Genomic DNA, 20,826 nt, shown 5'->3' with positions numbered 1-20,826 from the left:
TCATTTCAGAATCAATACGCACTGTTTGTAAGGCGGAATCAAACAAACAAAGCTGAATCAGTGAGAATGGAGTAGAAAAACAGAGATTATCACTTTAATACACGTTTCTCATTAATACTTCACTAGAAAATCCGGCAGCAGTTCGGTATACAACTTGTCAAAATATACCAAATGAGAAACAAACTAACCTATTTATAGGCTTCATATTCCGCTTGAAATGACACATGTCATTTCGAGCGGAATCACAACTTTATGATTTTGCTTGAAATGACAAAGTGTCATTTCAAGCGGAATCACATGAAATAACATGCATTTCCACATAATTACACATTTGACCCCTGTAAACCCTATACAAGCATGACCTAGACTAAGACGTAGGCTATAGACATCGTGTACTAACAAACTCCCCTTTGGATATTGCTGGAGTCTTCAGTCTAGTCTTCAGGTCTTCACAGCGATTTGTACTTTTCCTCTCTTGGCTTAGGCTTTTTCCTTAGCAAATTTCTCAGCTTCTCGTTTTCTTTCTTTACTCTCATTTCTTCTTCCGCTTGCATCCTCATCCACTTCCCTTTGTTCTCTTCCAGTTTCTTTCTTTCTTTTTCAGCTTTCAACTTTTCTTTTTCTTCAAGCGACCACCAATTTGATGACCATTTGTTTTCAGAATTAATTCCCTTCTGGAAGCAAACAGATACAACTTTCTGAAAATGCATAGCTTGTTCTCTATCTTCAGCTTAGAAGCGGATCTTTTTGAGAAATAAACATTCAATATCTTTTGCCGAACAATTTACCAACCACAACGGGTCATAAACAAAAATCTCTCTTATTTCATTCCCAGCTCTATAAGTTATCACAACCTCAGTCGATATACAACTGTACACCCAGCCCATAAAACCTTTGTAGAACTCTTGTTCCATCTTTGGCACTGGTATGTTCTTCATCACTCTCGGCTTTTTCACATTCAAGATCGTCTCTTCATTACCAGTTTTAGGATTAACTCTTCTTACTTTCTTTGGGTAATGAGGCTTCCAATGCTTGAAGTTTTTCAGAGCTTCAAACTTTATTAAACCCCACATAGCATTATCATTCTTTCTCACCGGATACCCCAAGGTTCTCACCTTTGACAATTCCTCTACGTCCCACCAAGGTAGGGACATAATATCATACAAATATTCAAAGTACTATACTCCACATTCTCTTCTAATAGCATATGCATTAACCTGAGGTAGAAATCCCCAGCTAATGATATCTCCCAGTGAAATATGTAACATTTGTGCTCGAAATCATTATGAACAGTTCAATTATCAATAAAACAATGTTATTTGATCCCAATGTTTGTTTGGTTGTGTTTTACATTTTTCGTGTTTTGACTTTTGATCGATTTTAAAGTCTACATCGCTTTCTAGAGAATTATACGCAAACTGGTGCGTAAACGTACTCAATTTAATGCGACAAATACTCCGGAACATCAACATATACTCAACATACCTTAAATAACCTTTACATAACTTAGAAATAAGTTTTGAAGGCTTTGGTATGGCAAAAACAAGTTAATTCGCTTACAGAGACTAAACTTGACAAACTGCGAAAGTATGCCAATTTGAACTGTAACAAACATTCCGGAACATGACCATAAGTTAAACACACCTTAAATATCCTTTACATAGCTTAGAAATAGGCTTTGAGGTGTTCGGTATGCTAAAATAAACTTTTGGGTCATTCAGGGACTAAAAGTGTCAAAAAGTGCATAAGTTTGCAACTTTCGCGCATAACTTACGTTCTGAATACATCCGGACATCCAAAAATTTATGTAAGCATCCTAATATTATGTCTTAGTGTTTGGCATGAGAAAAATCCATTCGTCACGCAATTTGGATCATTTTTCGCGCTTATGCGCATTCCGTCGTAATTAACCGATCATCGCGATCGTACGGCCAAACGAACCAACACCCGGCATATTTTTGAGCATGTTTCATGTCCACAATGTTTAGGCATCATTTTAGGGCCTTAAAGTTGGCTTTACGGGCCTTAGAAGTGTTGGAAATGGCTTAAATATGCAACAGGGATTAAAACTGTCATTACTGAAAGTTGTGCAGATCAGACAAGGCCAGGCGGCCCGCCTGAGTTTTGTCTGCATCCTGACGCGGGCCGCGTGAGCCCTGCAGATGCAGAAACTCGTTTTTTTTTGCTAAAATTGGCCTTTCAATCACTCCAAAGGGCAATGCCCTTTCACAATCTCTGGAGTTAGGGTCACTATATGATACCACAACATCTTGACAAGTGTACGCATGAGATCGTTGCACGATATTCAAGAAACGATCCTAACGGTCTTGCTTTTCCTATAAATACCCCCCCCATTTGTGTTAAAACCCACAAAACTGATCAAAGAGCTCTAAGTTGATGCCATTGCTTCATACCTGAGCTCCTGGATCAAGTTTAGCTTTCGGGGACCCTTCGTAAGTGTTCTTTCGTTCTTTTAATCGCTTTCTAGTGCTAAAGTCAAACTTTGTTTGACTTTCTGCGTTGACCATCTTATGGTCAACACGAAGTTCGTTGGAACTTCATAACGTGAGCGTGATCACGATGGGTATAGTCCGTAGTGACTATACCTACTGATTACCACGTTACCTAGGCTCAGTGACGAGTCGTAGTTTAGGCCAAAATGCGCATTCTTGCGTATTTTGTAACCAAACTACTCGTGAGTATCAAAACCGTTTGTTTTGATACCAAACCTGTTTTCTAAACTTAGTTAAGCATGTTCTAACATGCTTAGCTCGTCACTTTTAGTTTAGTGCTTAGATAGGGTCGTAAGGTAAGCGATCTAAGCAATCGCTTACACTTTCGAACCCGACCCATTTGGTCGATCATTAGGATCCGACCAAACACATTAGGTGACCATAGCTGTAACCTTCCGAGGTTATACCTTATGGTCACGATGTTAGGCGTTCCAAACGCGTTCTACGCAAACGACGGGTTAAGGTAGCATAAACTACCTAAACGGGTCGTAATGGGTCGTAAGCACTTAGTTTAGGTTTCATGTTAGTATAAAGGCTTTGTTAAACCATATTACACGAGTCTCCATACTCGTTTGGTTTACGAACCCGCATACTATCCGATCTTCCGATTTTGGTCCGGTATATTAATATAGCTACCTATTAGGTGCCGTTTGATATCCGTGATCTCTAGCAGTATTTGGTTGTTATACAAGAACTTCAAAGCAATCTCAGGTGAGTACATTGAACCCCTATTTTACTGTTTTCCAAACATTTTGAGGTGAAACACATGTGCCTACTTGTTATTTTCATGCTTTCCATGTTTTCACATCATATACCAGCTATGTTCGTTAGTACATTATAGTACATGATTTCATTACATTTCATGCTATGTATGCCCATTGTGTGCGTACTTAGTACATTGTTTTACATTACATTTCATGCTATGTATGCCCATTGTGTGCGTACTTAGTACATTGTTTCACATTACATTTCATGCTATTTATGCCCATTGTGTGCATACTTAGTACAATTGCTTACATCACATGCCTTCATTTTGGTATGACATTTGGTTTGTTTAACATGGAACAATACATTCATTAACATTAGCTACGCCGTTCGTTAGTAGGTAGTGGTACCATAGGAATTGACAACTCCCGTTCCGGACATCCTAGGCTGGTTTGGATGAAAGGAATGACCGAATTCGATACACATAACTTAGATAAACCTTTAATTTGATTAAGGGTTTATCGCCACAGTCTCAAGGCTTGGATGTATGCATTTTCACAATGCCGCATAAATGTTTGTATCAGTATAGCATGCATTTGTTCCACAAAACATAACTTTGATTTAAACCATGTTTTACTTCAATACCTGGTTTTTGTGCATTTTACATATGGTTTAGTTGATATATTTCACTTACCATACGTGATATATTTTGGGTACACACTACATGATCTACAGTAAACATAAACATTTTGACATTGATATACACATTTGGTGGTTTACATTGAACATAGACATTTCGATATGGCTTACACAATAACACTTGACAATTGATTTATACATGAACAATTTACATGATTGTGACACTAGGGCGGACCTGTGCCTTAGAGACTAAAAACAAAAGATAGACTAGTTTAATTATGTTATGAACTCTTTGTTTCCTGTTTAAGACAATATAACACTCTTGTTTATAAATAAAATGTAACTTTAATTTCCATGGTTATGAAACAACTAATTCTGTCCCAACACTCCCCGGCGTTTCCGCCGCGGTTGCATGTTATATGCGGCCGGGGTGTGACAAAATACTTCTATCTCTCTAATAATACTTCAAAGGACGCTTGAATTTCTTATCATTGCTATTCTTGAACCACTTTTTGCGTTCTTCTTTCAGAGGATCTTTTGTAGTACCATCGAAGTTCTTATCTTTCAAAATCTCGGCAACTTTTCTCCTCAGCTCATCTCTATTCTCTTGACTGAAAAATTCCATCAGAGTTGGAAATTCAGAAGTGTCTTCATTCATACTATCTTCATCTGTACAATCCTCAACCTTAACCCTGTCATAGACATCTGCCTCTTCCACATACTTGTACTCATATTCAGGTTGATGATTGATATCGAACGCATTCAACTCTTCCTCAAAATCAAACTTGAATTCATTTTCATTCACATTGAACATCTTCAGAACTTCATCCAACGTATATGTATGCCTGATTTCTCCCTCTTCTACATCGGGCTCGATATGAAGAATCAACTTTTCGCTTTCATCAACATTTTGATCACCTACTTGCTCCCCCTCTCCATCAGCACTCTTTGATACTTCATTTGCATCATCATTCATATAGTCATCAACATTCTTTTCATTTGATGCTTCAGTCACTTTAACTCCAGTACCACCCTGATTGTCATCATCATCATTATCATCGTCATCACTGTGACTGCTAGCAGAGAATACTTTTTCTTCATCATCATCCTCTTCATCGTCATCCTCTTCACTATCATCTTCTTCATTACCTTCAGCAGTAATATCTTTAAGTAAAACTTCTTCCTCGAAGATAGTAGATACAACAGATATAGGCACAGGATTCTGAATAGGGGATACAGGATCATTCGATAGAACTATTGATCTTTCTGTAACTTCAGAACCTTCAACACTTTTTCCTTTGTACTTCATTTCTGCATCTATCTCTGCTTGACATTTTGTCCTTAACTCTTCCACCTCTATCTCCTCAAATCTCTGCTCTATAGATTTACCAAGCATGTTCTCAAGTACTTTGTTCATCATGTACAACTCATGTTCTTTTACTGCTTTGTGTTGGTGCAGTCATCTGTCGACTTCGTCTTGTATCGAGTCTAGTATTAGAATTGTTAGATCAGGACGCGTTGTACGAGAAAATAGGAAGTTTTAGGTTGTATTTGAGCTGATTCCGCTTGAAGAGAATGATTCCGCTTGAAAGAGATGAGTGCACTTTCAAGCGAAATCACAACATAGTGATTTCGCTTGAAATGGACACTATCTCTTTCAAGCGAAATCAGGAGGCTATAAATACCCTCTCAAGCGTAATCACTTGGAACAGATCATTCTTCCGGTACCGAAGTGTTGCCGAAGTGCCGTTTGACTGTAATCGTTGTGAAATCAATATACAAGGAAAATTTAAGTGAAACAACCTGTTTTTCTAGTCCGTTTCTTAGTTTCCGCCTCTGAAACGGATAAGAGCTCTTCCGATTGACTCGTTTGGGTCACGACTCGATCCTACAAGTAGTATCAGAGCTCAGGAAGAAGAGTTCTTGCCAAAAACAGCAATTTTTCTGACTTCTACACCTTTCTTTTTAAATCTAAACAAGTTTTCACGGTTAAAATCGGCTCAATTTCTCATATATTGTGTAAAATTGCATATTAACAAACCCTTGAAAGTTACAGAGCAAAATTCGAATTAAAATGGTAGAAATAGGCCTTCGAAGTGATTCCGCTCGAACGTATACCTTGTGATTCCGCTTGAATTTGGTATATCGCTTGACTGATTCCACTCCAAAATACCTGATTCCGCTTCAAATTTGAGGTTCTGCTTGAAAAGATTCAAGCGAAATTACTGATTTCGCTCCAACTTGGTAATTCCGTTCCAAGCCTGTTTCCGCTTGAAAGTTGATTGAGATTCCGCTTCAAACGGCTTATTCCGCTTGAAAATTGAAGTTGGTGATTTCGCTTGTGTTAGTATTTCGCTTGAAACTGCAAACTAGTATTCCGCTTGAAATCTGATATTTGTGTGAAAAATTGTTCTGAATCATGGCTGAAGAGTTTTACAATGCGTTCGCGACACCCGTTGCACCTATTACTGCTGCAGAAACTTTGTACAATGAAAATGAGACTGGAACTTATCAGAAACCACCTAAACTAATGTACATTGAGGATATTCAGGGTTGGAAAAATCGATTCGAGAACTGGGTGCAAGCTTACAAATTTGATTCATGGTGTTCTTTGTTGAATGATTACGAGAGACCAAAGAACGAACATGGGATTGAAAAAGCTATTGTTGACTATTCAGAGAGTGACAAGTTAAAATTTACAAGTGAGAAAATGATGATCAGTATTCTTCAACAAGCGATAAAAGAAGATATCTTTGTTTCGCTTCAACATAATGGTACAGCTAGATCAATTTGGGAGGCTTTGATTCAGAAATTCAGAGGGAGTGCAGATATGATCAAAAACAAAAAGGCTTTATTGAAGAAATTGTTTGATATGTTTACAGCGTTTGATCATGAAACAACAAAGCAGACCATTGATAGATATTGTCATCTGGTATTGGAAATGGGCAGATTGGATATTAAGAAAGAGGTTGATGAGTGGGTCGATAAGCTAGCTGAGGCTTTACCTCAGCAGAAATGGGGAACTTATTTGATGATTGTGAAACTCATCAGAAAATCCGAGAGCATGAATTTGGCACAATTCATTCAGAAAATTGAAGAGCAGGAATTGGATATTCAGAAAACTGCAATCATGACAAATCCAAACGCTAAACAGGATGTCAGTCTGTACTATCGAGGGAACAAGTTTGAGGCTACTCCCAGCCAAAGTCCAAAGATTAGTACTGCTTTTAGTGCTGATGGTTCCTCAAGTCCAAATGTTAGCACTACAACTAATAGTGGTGGATATTCTTCATCATTCTCAAGCTTTGATCCAAATAGCACAACATAAAGTCCTCAATAGCAGAAATCTACAAATCTTCAATGCAATGTGACTTTAAACATCCATAATGGTCAAAATTTGTCTCCTGAAATGGCTAAGCAACACATGGTATCTCTTTTCGCCATGTTAGAGTCATATGAAAGCCTGGTCGCAGGAAGAATTGGTAATCCAATGCTTACTAAAGAAGATTATGACCAGATTGATGCAGAAGAACTTGAATTGATGGATGTAAAATGATGTTTGGCTAGTGCTTGTAGAAGAGCTGAAAAATTTCAACAAATCACTGGCAGAGATGGTTTTCGTGATCTGGCGAATTCTGCTTTAGGATTTGACAAATGAGAAGTGACTTGTTTCCGTTGTAAAGGAAAGGGTCATTTTAAACGAGAGTGTAAAAATCAAGAAGCAACTGGGAATCAAGAAAAGAGCAATTATTATCAGAAATCAATTTTTCATCAGCTTGAGCAACAACCATCATTGTCTAATGCTATTGACAATGGAAAGAAGAAAGCTTTAATCCTTCATCAAGATGATGAAAAGGTTGCAGAGGGTTTTAGTTGGGACAAATACATACCTGGTTCAGCTCTAGTTGCCCGAGTTCTGGAAAATGAAGCTAGTCAGAAAAGAATTCCAATATTTCCACATCTAGGAAGTGATGTTGATACTGATGATGAGGAAGAATATCTTAACAAATGTAGAAAAAGCATTGATCCTGACTGTGACAACTCGAAATTTAGAACCTTCGATGTATCTTGATGTAACGTGTTTGAACATATATGACTAATTGAATCGTTAAATTATATGATTTATATGTGTACATTCTATGTGACTATGTGCTATGTGTATACGTATGCGTGAATGTATGCGACCCGAGACAACAAGGACCCGACTCGAGACCATGTGGTCTCGAGTGAACAGTAGCCGGTTGGGCCATTTGGGCCGTAAAACCCCTTAGCCGATTTGTAAACCCATTAGGGTGCACCTTGTGGAACTAATATATATATCATACTTCTTGCCAACCTTGCCATTCTTTGGGCAACCATACACACTCACTCTCACACACTCTCCTACTTCCCTCTCACTAAAACCCTAGAGACACAAACACACTCCTCATTTTCGGATTGGATTCTTGGATCGGCTCACACACACAATCGGTTGGAAGCTCACACACATCCTCGAAACCCATCAACCGGTTAGTATTTATGATGTTTATTGATTAATGTTTGTTGTTGTTGAATGATAATATGAAGGATATGATTTAACTAGTGTAGGGTATGCTTGATGATGTTTTATGTGTGTGATGATGATAAATCGATTAACATGTCTTGATTTTGAATATATTGCATGAAGAGTTATGATATTTGGTGTTTAAATGAAGCTTAAACCACTAGTTGTTGATGTTCATGAAACCGATTTACATATGTCATATAATCGGCTTAGTATAGAACCGAGTTTGTGGAGTTATGTTAAATGTGTGATGTTGCGATTCATGATTATGTTTATGATTGATGCAAAATGTGTAGAATAAGGGTTGTTTAGGTTATGAACATTGATGAACATGATGAATGTGTTTTGAATGTATATGAAGAACAACTTGAATGTGCTTTGAAGGTGCTTTGAATATTTGAAATCTGAATTGTTTGATCCATTTTGGGTAAATGTTAGACAACAAGACATGTTTAGTGGATAGTACATAATTCTGCATGAATTTCATTGGATAGTACAAACTGTGAAGGATCAGCAGGTGCTGGGGAGTCGAAACACCCGGTTGCGACTCGAAACACCCGGTTGCGACTCGAAACCATAGCATGACAAGCCGAGACCATAGTTGCGACATAGGTTGCGAGTCCGGTTACGACTCGAGACCATAGCGTGACAAGCCGAGACCACAGGTTGCGACACAGGTTGCGAGTCCCGTTGCGACTCGAGACCAATACCAGCATAACCCGCAACCATGCTTGCGAGTCCGGTTGCGACTCGAAACCACGCTTATTGGGCTTGCTTAATTACGGGCCTAAGTTAATGGGCCGGCCTTATGGACTCCTTGTGCTACTGTTTAATGCATGTTTTGGGCTTAGGTAATTGGGCTGAACATATGGGCTATACGTGCTACTGTTAATTGAGTATGTTATTGATGAACTGCCATGCCATGATTTCTACTTGTACGTGCACTGCTTGGTTCCAATCTGATATAAGTGGTATCTATGTTAGGACATAGTTGACCACTTGCAACTCGATTGACCTTTCTGTGATTAACTGCCGAGCAAACCGAGGTGAGTTCACACCCTTTACAAAGCATGGGATTCCCTGGGTTGGGAACGGGGTTAAGGAACGTGGATTCCTCGTCCTCCTTGGGTAGGACAGCGATGGTTCAGGGATGTAATTCCTCGTCCTTGTGGACGGATAACTCGTACTAGACCAAAACTCTATCACGAAGTCCCTCCTTTTTATATCGACTTAATCGCCGGGCCAATGGCGAGCGGGTCATTAGTTAGATAGCGCTATTTAGGTCTGACAAACCTCACACCGTGCCGCAGAGGACGGGCGTGAACTAATGGATCTGGGGCACGTCAATGATGATAGACATTGACAGTTTCAGGGCACATAAACATGACTACAGTCAGCAGTCGATATGGTAACGAGTCTAGTGTACGTATGGGGTAGCCCCCACGGCCGAAATGCCTGATAACTAACACGGGGTAGCCCCCACGGCTGGAATGCCAGAATAACCGGGAATGAACAAGTCACGTTTTTAAACTACGGGGTAACCCCCACGGCAGGATGCCAGATAAAGGAAACTGTTTTCGAAACAACTAAAACGAACACCTAACTGTGAACTCACTCAACTAGTTGTTGACTCGTTACTACATGCTTTGCAGGACCATAGGTACTCAGCTGGAGCTTGCATGGAGGAGAGTCGTTGTGGGACACGGATTGCTGCGTACCATGTTAAACTTGAAACAATTGAACTTATGTTTTACTTTTGAGACTTATGCTTCCGCTTGCAACTTAAACTTTGTTTTTGTTTGAACACCAATCGTATTGGTTAGACTTTTATAACTACTTATATGCTTGTTCAGTATGATTGGTGGCTGGATCCTGGTCAGTCACGCCTCCAAGCGGTAGTACTCCGCGGGTGTATTTTGGGGGTGTGACAGATTGGTATCAGAGCCATTGGTTATAGTGAACTAGGTTTTAATAAAGGAGAAACGTTTTTGTTAAAACCAGACTATAACCGGTATAGTGCTCAACGGTCCACAACGACACTTCACATGCAAGGCTCGACATTCTAGGTGATATGATATGTGTATATTGCCTACTTGTTAGTTACATAGTACATTGCCCATGGTATGCTTGATCAGTATAACTACTGTTGCTTGAACACGTGTGTGCTTGCTCTATCCTACTATCGCACTTTCGCGAACCTCTCTCACTCGTATTACTCTTAATATGAAGATCATGTCTGGACGCGTTAACATGACACAAGCCCAGTTGACGGCTTTGATTAACGAACGAGTTGCCGCGGCACTTGCAGCTGCAAACGCAGGAGGTATATCCTGCAGTCCGAATTTCTTCTAAGATCGTTAGGATCCTACTCTCGTGAACCAACCTTTGTGTTAAACTCTGTCTTTCTTTCCACTTACCTTAGGTCAACATGCTCAACCTCCCATGTGCACATTTAAGACCTTTATGGACTGCCGACCCACTACTTTTAGCGGAACTGAAGGAGCAGTAGGTCTCCTCCACTGGTTTGAGAAACTGGAGTCTGTGTTCGAAATGTGTGAGTGCCCTGAAGCGCGCAGGGTGAAGTATGCTACTGGTACTCTCGAGGGATTGGCCCTCACGTGGTGGAATGCTCAAGTGCAAATGCTGGGGTTGGTTGCTGCCAACGCCACCCCATGGCAAACTTTCAAGGAAATGATCAAGGAGGAATACTGCAGTCGTGATGACATTCATAAGCTGGAAGATGAGTTCTACAACCTCAAGATGACGGGGTCAGAGATTGAGGCATACAATAAGAGATCGCATGAGCTTGCCTTATTGTGTCCTACTATGGTGGACCCTCCGTATAAGCGAATCGAACTCTATCTCAAGGGTTTGGTGCCAGAGATCCAAAGTCATGTGACATCAGCAAACTTGACCACCATCCAGCAGGTCGTTCAGTTGGCTCACCGTCTTACTGACCAAGCGGTGGAGCAGAACAGGTTACCAAAGCGCATAGGCGCTGCAACTACTTCTGGTACCTCTAGTGAGAACAAATGGAAATGGGATGGAAATTCAAGCAAGGGTTCAACTTCTGTGCAATCTCAGTCTCAGCAAAGGAAGACTGACGACCACAAGAGCCCCAGTCAGCAATCGTCTGGTGGTCAAAGTCATGGTGGGTACAAGGGGAATCACCCCAAATGCAATCGCTGCAACCTACACCACAGTGGGCCATGCACCAGGGGCAACTGTCATCGGTGCAACAAGCCTGGTCATGTTGCAAAGGATTGCAGGAGCTTATACCCCGCCAATCAGAATCGTCAGCAAACACAGCAGAACCAGCGACAGCAACAGGGTAACAACAAAGGGTGCTTTCAGTGTGAAACTGAAGGCCACTTCAAGAAAGATTGTCCCCAACTGAACCAGAACAACCACAACAACAATCAGGGGAACGGCAACAATGGGAACAACAACAACAACAATGGTGCTAGGGGGCGAGTGTTCGTGATTGGCCAAGGTGAAGCAAGGAATGACCCCAACGTGGTGACGGGTAAGTTCCTTCTCGACGACTTTTATGTTACAGTTTTATTTGATTCGGGTGCCGATACTAGCTATGCGTCACTAGAAGTTAGTCAAATGCTTAAGCGTATTCCAACACCCCTGAGCAACAAGCACACTATAGAGCTAGCTAATGGTAGGAGTCTGGAGGCCTCACACGTAGTCAAAGGTTGCAAACTTGTCCTCGCTAACCAGACCTTCTCTATTGACCTTATTCCTATCGTCTTGGGTAGTTTCGACGTTGTCATTGGGATGGATTGGTTATCCCAACACCGAGCAGAGATTCTTTGCAACGAGAAGATCGTTCGTATTCCTGGTTTTGGTAGTGAACCTCTCATGATTCGTGGCGACAAGAGAAGTGCTGTTGAGAACATCATCTCTCCTCTTAAGGCCCAGAAGTGCTTACGAAAGGGCCACACTGCAGTTTTGGCTCTAGTTACTGACACCACAGAGATAGAGAAGAAGCTAGAAGATTTTCCAGTTGTACGTGACTATCCTGAGGTATTCCCTGAGGAATTACCTGGTCTCCCACCCCATCGCCAAGTCGAGTTTCAGATTGAACTAGCTCCTGGGGCTGCGCCTATAGCACGTGCACCTTATCGTTTAGCTCCATCAGAGCTGGAAGAACTCTCCACGCAACTACAAGAACTCTTGGATAAAGGTTTTATTCGTCCTAGCTCATCGCCTTGGGGAGCTCCAGTATTATTTGTGAAGAAGAAGGACGGTACCTTCAGAATGTGTATCGACTATCGTGAACTCAACAAGGTGACTGTGAAGAACCGTTATCCTCTACCGCGCATTGACGACTTGTTCGACCAGTTGCAGGGGTCGAGCTACTATTCGAAGATCGATCTGAGATCGGGATATCACCAGCTGAGAGTTTGAGAAGAGGATGTCTCTAAGACAGCCTTTAGAACTCGATATGGGCACTATGAGTTTTTGGTCATGCCATTTGGGCTGACAAACGCACCCGCAGTTTTCATGGACTTGATGAACCGAGTATGCAAGCCTTATCTAGACAAGTTCGTTATAGTCTTCATCGACGACATCCTGATCTATTCTAAGAGTCAGGAGGAGCACGAACAACATCTACGGCTTATTCTGGAACTCCTTCGGACAGAACAGCTTTATGCAAAGTTCTCGAAATGCGACTTCTGGCTTCGTGAGGTCCATTTCCTAGGCCACGTGGTAAACAAGGATGGGATTCACGTTGATCCATCCAAAGTAGACTCTATTAAGAACTGGCCTGCGCCACGCACACCAAAGGAAATTCGCCAATTCTTGGGATTGGCAGGTTACTACAGGAGATTCATTAAGGATTTTTCTAAGATTGCACAGCCTCTCACCTCGCTAACGCAGAAAGGCGTTGTTTATCATTGGGGAAATGCACAAGAATTAGCCTTTCAACATCTAAAGGATAGACTTTGTAGTGCACCTATCCTTTCACTGCCAGAGGGCACAGACGATTTCGTGGTTTACTGTGATGCATCAATTCAAGGTCTTGGTTGTGTATTGATGCAACGAGATAAAGTCATAGCCTACGCCTCACGCCAACTCAAGGTTCATGAAAAGAACTACACTACGCATGATTTAGAACTGGGAGCTGTTGTTTTCGCACTTAAGCTCTGGCGGCATTACCTGTACGGAACCAAGTGCGCCATCTACACCGACCACAGGAGCCTAGAGCACATATTCAAGCAGAAGGAACTGAATATGCGGCAACGACGATGGGTCGAGCTACTAAATGACTACGAGTGCTCCATCAGGTATCACCCGAGCAAGGCGAATGTTGTGGCCGACGCCCTAAGTCGAAAGGACACTGCGCCTAAGCGCGTAAGAGCTTTACAACTCACGATCCATTCTAGTCTACCTTCGCAAATACGAGCTGCTCAGATAGAAGCACTGAAACCAGAAAACGTAAGGGCCGAAGCCCTACGTGGGTCAAGACAACGCTTAGAGCAGAAGGAAGACGGTGCTTACTACGTAACAGGACGCATTTGGGTCCCATTCTATGGCGACTTACGAGAACTTGTAATGGATGAAGCACACAAATCTCGCTACTCGGTACACCCTGGTTCGGATAAGATGTACCACGATATTAAAACTACGTATTGGTGGCCTAGCATGAAGGCCCACATAGCAACTTACGTCAGCAAGTGTTTGACTTGTGCCCGAGTCAAGACAGAATATCAGAAACCCTCAGGCCTACTCCAACAACCAGAGATACCACAATGGAAGTGGGAGCAGATTTCCATGGATTTCGTTACTGGCCTACCCAGATCTCAACGCGGAAACGATACTATTTGGGTGATCGTGGATCGACTCACAAAATCCGCACACTTTTTGGCGATTAAGGAGACGGATAAATTCTCCACTTTAGCAGAAATATACCTTAAGGAAGTTGTTTCGAGGCACGGGGTGCCCACCTCCATCATCTCCGATCGAGATGCACGTTTTACTTCAGAACTGTGGCAAGCAATGCACAAATCCTTTGGCTCACGTTTAGATATGAGCACAGCATATCACCCACAGACGGACGGGCAGTCCGAGCGCACTATTCAGACCTTAGAAGACATGCTTCGTGCATGTGTAATCGACTTTGGCAACAGCTGGGAAAAGCATCTGCCACTCGTGGAATTCTCGTACAATAACAGCTACCACACTAGCATCAAAGCTGCTCCGTTCGAGGCATTGTACGGACGTAAATGCCGGTCACCTCTTTGTTGGGCAGAGGTGGGGGATAGTCAGATCACTGGTCCAGAACATGTGGTAGACACTACTGAGCGGATTGCTCAAATACGACAACGCATGGCGGCCGCTCGAGACCGTCAGAAGGCCTACGCCGATAAGGGCAGGAAACCACTTGAGCTCCAGGTTGGGGAGCGGGTATTACTCAAAGTTTCACCCTGGAAGGGTGTGGTTCGTTTTGGTAAACGAGGCAAACTCAACCCACGATACGTTGGACCTTTCGAAATCATTGAGAAAATAGGCAAGGTGGCCTACAGACTGAACTTACCAGCAGAACTCGGTGCAGTTCACAACGTTTTCCATGTGTCGAATCTGAAGAAGTGTCTGTCAGATGAGACCCACGTAGTTCCTCTGAAGGAACTCACGATCGACGAACAGTTGAAATTCGTCGAGGAACCAGTCGAAATCACGGACCGGGATGTTAAGGTCCTCAAGAGCACTAGAATACCTCTCGTTCGAGTTCGTTGGAACTCACGTCGCGGCCCAGAGTTCACTTGGGAGCGCGAAGATCAGATGAAACAAAAGTATCCCCAACTGTTTGCAAACAGTACGACCACTACTGAGGCTGAAGCTACGGAATTTCCAGATCAACGGGGGGAGGATGTGACACCCCAGGAAAACCGAGAAAACCATACAACTTAACTAGCTTCCTCAGTGAGTGCCATCAAATTTCGGGACGAAATTTCTTTCAACTTGGGGATGATGTGACAACTCGAAATTTAGAACCTTCGATGTATCTTGATGTAACGTGTTTGAACATATATGACTAATTGAATCGTTAAATTATATGATTTATATGTGTACATTCTATGTGACTATGTGCTATGTGTATACGTATGCGTGAATGTATGCGACCCGAGACAACAAGGACCCGACTCGAGACCATGTGGTCTCGAGTGAACAGTAGCCGGTTGGGCCATTTGGGCCGTAAAACCCCTTAGCCGATTTGTAAACCCATTAGGGTGCACCTTGTCGAAATAATATATATATCATACTTCTTGCCAACCTTGCCGTTCTTTGGGCAACCATACACACTCACTCTCACACACTCTCCTACTTCCCTCTCACTAAAACCCTAGAGACACAAACACACTCCTCATTTTCGGATTGGATTCTTGGATCGGCTCACACACACAATCGGTTGGAAGCTCACACACATCCTCGAAACCCATCAACCGGTTAGTATTTATGATGTTTATTGATTAATGTTTGTTGTTGTTGAATGATAATATGAAGGATATGATTTAACTAGTGTAGGGTATGCTTGATGATGTTTTATGTGTGTGATGATGATAAATCGATTAACATGTCTTGATTTTGAATATATTGCATGAAGAGTTATGATATTTGGTGTTTAAATGAAGCTTAAACCACTAGTTGTTGATGTTCATGAAACCGATTTACATATGTCATATAATCGGCTTAGTATAGAACCGAGTTTGTGGAGTTATGTTAAATGTGTGATGTTGCGATTCATGATTATGTTTATGATTGATGCAAAATGTGTAGAATAAGGGTTGTTTAGGTTATGAACATTGATGAACATGATGAATGTGTTTTGAATGTATATGAAGAACAACTTGAATGTGCTTTGAAGGTGCTTTGAATATTTGAAATCTGAATTGTTTGATCCATTTTGGGTAAATGTTAGACAACAAGACATGTTTAGTGGATAGTACATAATTCTGCATGAATTTCATTGGATAGTACAAACTGTGAAGGATCAGCAGGTGCTGGGGAGTCGAAACACCCGGTTGCGACTCGAAACACCCGGTTGCGACTCGAAACCATAGCATGACAAGCCGAGACCATAGTTGCGACATAGGTTGCGAGTCCGGTTACGACTCGAGACCATAGCGTGAAAAGCCGAGACCACAGGTTGCGACACAGGTTGCGAGTCCCGTTGCGACTCGAGACCAATACCAGCATAACCCGCAACCATGCTTGCGAGTCCGGTTGCGACTCGAAACCACGCTTATTGGGCTTGCTTAATTACGGGCCTAAGTTAATGGGCCGGCCTTATGGACTCCTTGTGCTACTGTTTAATGCATGTTTTGGGCTTAGGTAATTGGGCTGAACATATGGGCTATACGTGCTACTGTTAATTGAGTATGTTATTGATGAACTGCCATGCCATGATTTCTACTTGTACGTGCACTGCTTGGTTCGAATCTGATATAAGTGGTATCTATGTTAGGATATAGTTGACCACTTGCAACTCGATTGACCTTTCTGTGATTAACTGCCGAGCAAACCGAGGTGAGTTCACACCCTTTACAAAGCATGGGATTCCCTGGGTTGGGAACGGGGTTAAGGAACGTGGATTCCTCGTCCTCCTTGGGTAGGACAGCGATGGTTCAGGGATGTAATTCCTCGTCCTTGTGGACGGATAACTCGTACTAGACCAAAACTCTATCACGAAGTCCCTCCTTTTTATATTGACTTAATCGCCGGGCCAATGGCGAGCGGGTCATTAGTTAGATAGCGCTATTTAGGTCTGACAAACCTCACACCGTGCCGCAGAGGACGGGCGTGAACTAATGGATCTGGGGCACGTCAATGATGATAGACATTGACAGTTTCAGGGCACATAAACATGACTACAGTCAGCAGTCGATATGGTAACGAGTCTAGTGTACGTATGGGGTAGCCCCCACGGCCGAAATGCCTGATAACTAACACGGGGTAGCCCCCACGGCTGGAATGCCAGAATAACCGGGAATGAACAAGTCACGTTTTTAAACTATGGGGTAACCCCCACGGCAGGATGCCAGATAAAGGAAACTGTTTTCGAAACAACTAAAACGAACACCTAACTGTGAACTCACTCAACTAGTTGTTGACTCGTTACTACATGCTTTGCAGGACCATAGGTACTCAGCTGGAGCTTGCATGGAGGAGAGTCGTTGTGGGACACGGATTGCTGCGTACCATGTTAAACTTGAAACAATTGAACTTATGTTTTACTTTTGAGACTTATGCTTCCGCTTGCAACTTAAACTTTGTTTTTGTTTGAACACCAATCGTATTGGTTAGACTTTTATAACTACTTATATGCTTGTTCAGTGTGATTGGTGGCTGGATCCTGGTCAGTCACGCCTCCAAGCGGTAGTACTCCGCGGGTGGATTTTGGGGGTGTGACACTGACAGTTTTAATTTTTTCTATGCAGATAAAGTTGAGTTGCTGAATCAAAAGAAGATTGACAGATTGAAGAGAGAGCTGGAAGCAGCAAAAATGCAAGCTGATGAAAAGACAAAGACAGAAGTTGGAGAAGCAAATGTTGATCAAGTGGTAGAGAAAATAGTTGAAATTGAAAAAGTTGTTGGAGTAGAAAAGATTGTAAAAGTTGAAAAGATTGTCGAAGTTGAGAAGATAGTTGAAAAGGTGATTGAAGTTGAAAAACCATGCTTGAAATGTTCAGAATCGTGCAAAGCTTTTGAGGAGAAAGACAAGAAAATTGCTGAATTAGAGAAAATTAAAGAAGATTTATTGTCTGATGTGAAGTATGTGGAAGGAGTCGTACGATGTGCTGAATAGGACAGTTGATGGTCTGAAAAGGACAAATTCAGAAATTGAAAAAGCAAATGAAAAAATGAGTGCAACATTAATCACAAAGCAGAGCGTCATCAATGAGTATATTGAAGACTGTGCTAAGCTGAAGCAGGAGTTGGAACTTGAGAAGATTGAGAGTGAAAGGATTAAACGATTACTGTTGAGATACACTACGTGTGATTATTTGATTGAACGTGTTTATCCTACTGTTGCAGGTCTTGAAGCTTTCAAGAAGAAAGAAAAAGAAGAGGATACTGGTAAGACACAAAGTGTCAAGTATAACAAGTGTCCGCCCCCGATCTTTGAAAGTTATTCTCCCAGAATCCAAATGAGGAACGGGTTAAAAAGGCTCTCAATATCAAATTAAAGTCTGAAATCATTGATGAATTACCAGACAATATTGATGTCACATTCACAGCGTCTGACACTGATCATGAGTCGGAGTTAGTAAAAAAGTTGTCGATCAGGTGTTGGATATGGATGAAGGGTGAAAGTCGGAGTCTAAGTCAGATAGTTCGAGTTCGTTTGAGAAGAGTCTGAGTTCGCCGGTCAAGAGGGTTTACAACAAGGAATTCTTGTTATCAAAATCTAATTTGAGTGATGGTTCAATCAAAGTAGCTTATACTTTGAATGATTCAGACAAATTATATTCTGATGAAGAATTTCCAATGAGAAGTGTTAAAACAGCAATGATTAAACAGGTTTTCAAATTAACAGAAATCAATATTTCTGAAATAAAAGATTTAAATCTTAATGGAAAACCTAACAAATACACTTCTTCAAGAATTCAACAAAGAGTAAACAGGAAAATGGGTTACGGTTGTGGTTATGGTTTTCGAAAGAACCCAAACCATAATGGTAACTTCAAAAAGAAAGGTCTTGGTTTCAGATCATCAGAAAATTATCAAAATGAGAAAAATTATAAACCAAAAACAAAATTTGTTGCAGGAGGAAGTTCAGAGGATGAACAGAAGAAACCTTTCTGGAAACAGTCAAACCAGGAGTTTCTTGCTGAAGTAAAGAAGAATGTGAGAAAGTTTGCTAAAAGAGTTGACAAAAGAACCAGTTTCAAATGCCAAGAAGTTGGACACATAGCTTGGAATTGCCCCAAGTCCAACACAAAATAGGGAGTCTCTTCACACTCAAAACTGAAAACTAGTGTTGATGTAATGAAACAACCAACTGAGAAAATTAAAATGAATTCAACTTCTGAAGACAGTGAAAACTCAAAACGTTTTTACAAAAGAAGAGTTGACTTAAGAAAACAAAAGTGGGTTGTAAAAGCTGAAAACAGTTCTGACAATGAATCTGATTCCATAAAATCAGAGGAGTCTTTGGTTGAGAAAAAGATTGTGGTTTCCGTTCCAGAAGTGAACAATGAGAATTTTCCTCCATTGTCAAAGGAAAATTTGAAGTCGAAAGTTGGTAAGGTTGAGATCTCAAATCAATTCTTCCCTGATAAAGGAGAATTTGATGTTGAGACGGCTTTCAACGGGAAAGTCAAACATATTTTTGGGAAGATGGTAGATAAGAAGGTAAAGGGTGCTAAAGAATTTTATAAATCAAAATGTTGGTGGGATAGATGTGTCCCAAAGTCACCCAAGGCTGGTGAGGCTTGGGTAGACATTATGTTTGAGTAAACACCTGACTTGCCGGAGCTCCCAGGTTGGTAAGAGTGGAGCATGAATCGGCATCATTCTTTGTGTATGTTTGGCTGGTAATCTTGCAAGTGGTACAGAAGTTTATTCTTTCAAAGTGATTAATCAAGGTCATTAATTTGAACTTGATGTAATCCTCATAAAAGTGTTTAATAACAATGTGATGAAATGAACCCCAACCTACAAGTGGTTTCAACACAAATTATTTTCCGGAAAAACCATTTTGATTAAAACAAACTTAAGTGTTTTGAAATCTTAATGGGAAAATAGTTTGTTGTGAGGGGGAGTTCTGATTGTTTATGCCAAATGGATGGAGATCTGAGGTGATTTGATATCAGCTGTCGCATTGCTTTTACAGTTGTTTTCAAATTTCTTTAAATGTGTTTGAATTTTAGGGGGAGTAAAAATTTCAAAAAAATCCAAAAACATTAGAAAATTTGAAAAAGCCAAAAACATGATAAAATGAAAACGAGTTTTGTTGTGAAAAGAGGAAATGATAGTACATCAGTGGACTATCACAACACGCTAAAGATATGAAATGTTTAAATGTGATAAACAATCTTACTATGGATGTGTCAGTAGGTTTTTATACATTTAGTAGATTGTGACGAGATATAAATCTAAATTCTAACTTGCTTATCTCGTGGGGAACATTTCTTGGAATATATGGGTAACCCCCTAAATCTTGTTTGAAAGGTCCCTCTTTCTGAGATACTAGGTCTTTATACTTAGTGATATCTGGGGTATTTTCCCGGGACTTCTGCTGAATGGAAATTCTGACCTACTCCCCGTATAATACTTTCTATAAATGCTTGAAATATAAGCGCAGCCTCAAAAAAATTGATTAAACAATAAAATTGTTAATCATTACTGTTGAAGAAAATATCCTCTAAAGGGGACACACCAAAAGTCGAAGCCGTAATCTCTCTGCGT

The 20,826-nt window shown here is 41.1% G+C and overlaps 1 protein-coding gene across 1 annotated transcript; it reads right to left on the bottom strand.

Annotated features, from left to right (window-relative positions):
- Positions 1-4,311: 4,311 nt before the first annotated feature.
- LOC110924889 (protein PFC0760c-like) lies at positions 4,312-5,274 on the bottom strand. The gene has a single exon (XM_022168867.1). It carries the CDS (start codon positions 5,272-5,274, stop codon positions 4,312-4,314), a length of 963 nt encoding a protein of 320 aa, XP_022024559.1.
- Positions 5,275-20,826: the final 15,552 nt, after the last annotated feature.

This window comes from Helianthus annuus, chromosome 17 (assembly GCF_002127325.2).
Source record: "Helianthus annuus cultivar XRQ/B chromosome 17, HanXRQr2.0-SUNRISE, whole genome shotgun sequence".
Lineage (NCBI taxonomy): Eukaryota > Viridiplantae > Streptophyta > Magnoliopsida > Asterales > Asteraceae > Helianthus > Helianthus annuus.
This window is presented reverse-complemented; position numbering and strand designations above follow the sequence as displayed.

Bases quoted from the DNA above. Each gene is read 5' to 3' on its own strand.
- LOC110924889 (XM_022168867.1), bottom strand. From the start codon at position 5,274: ATGAACAAAGTACTTGAGAACATGCTTGGTAAATCTATAGAGCAGAGA.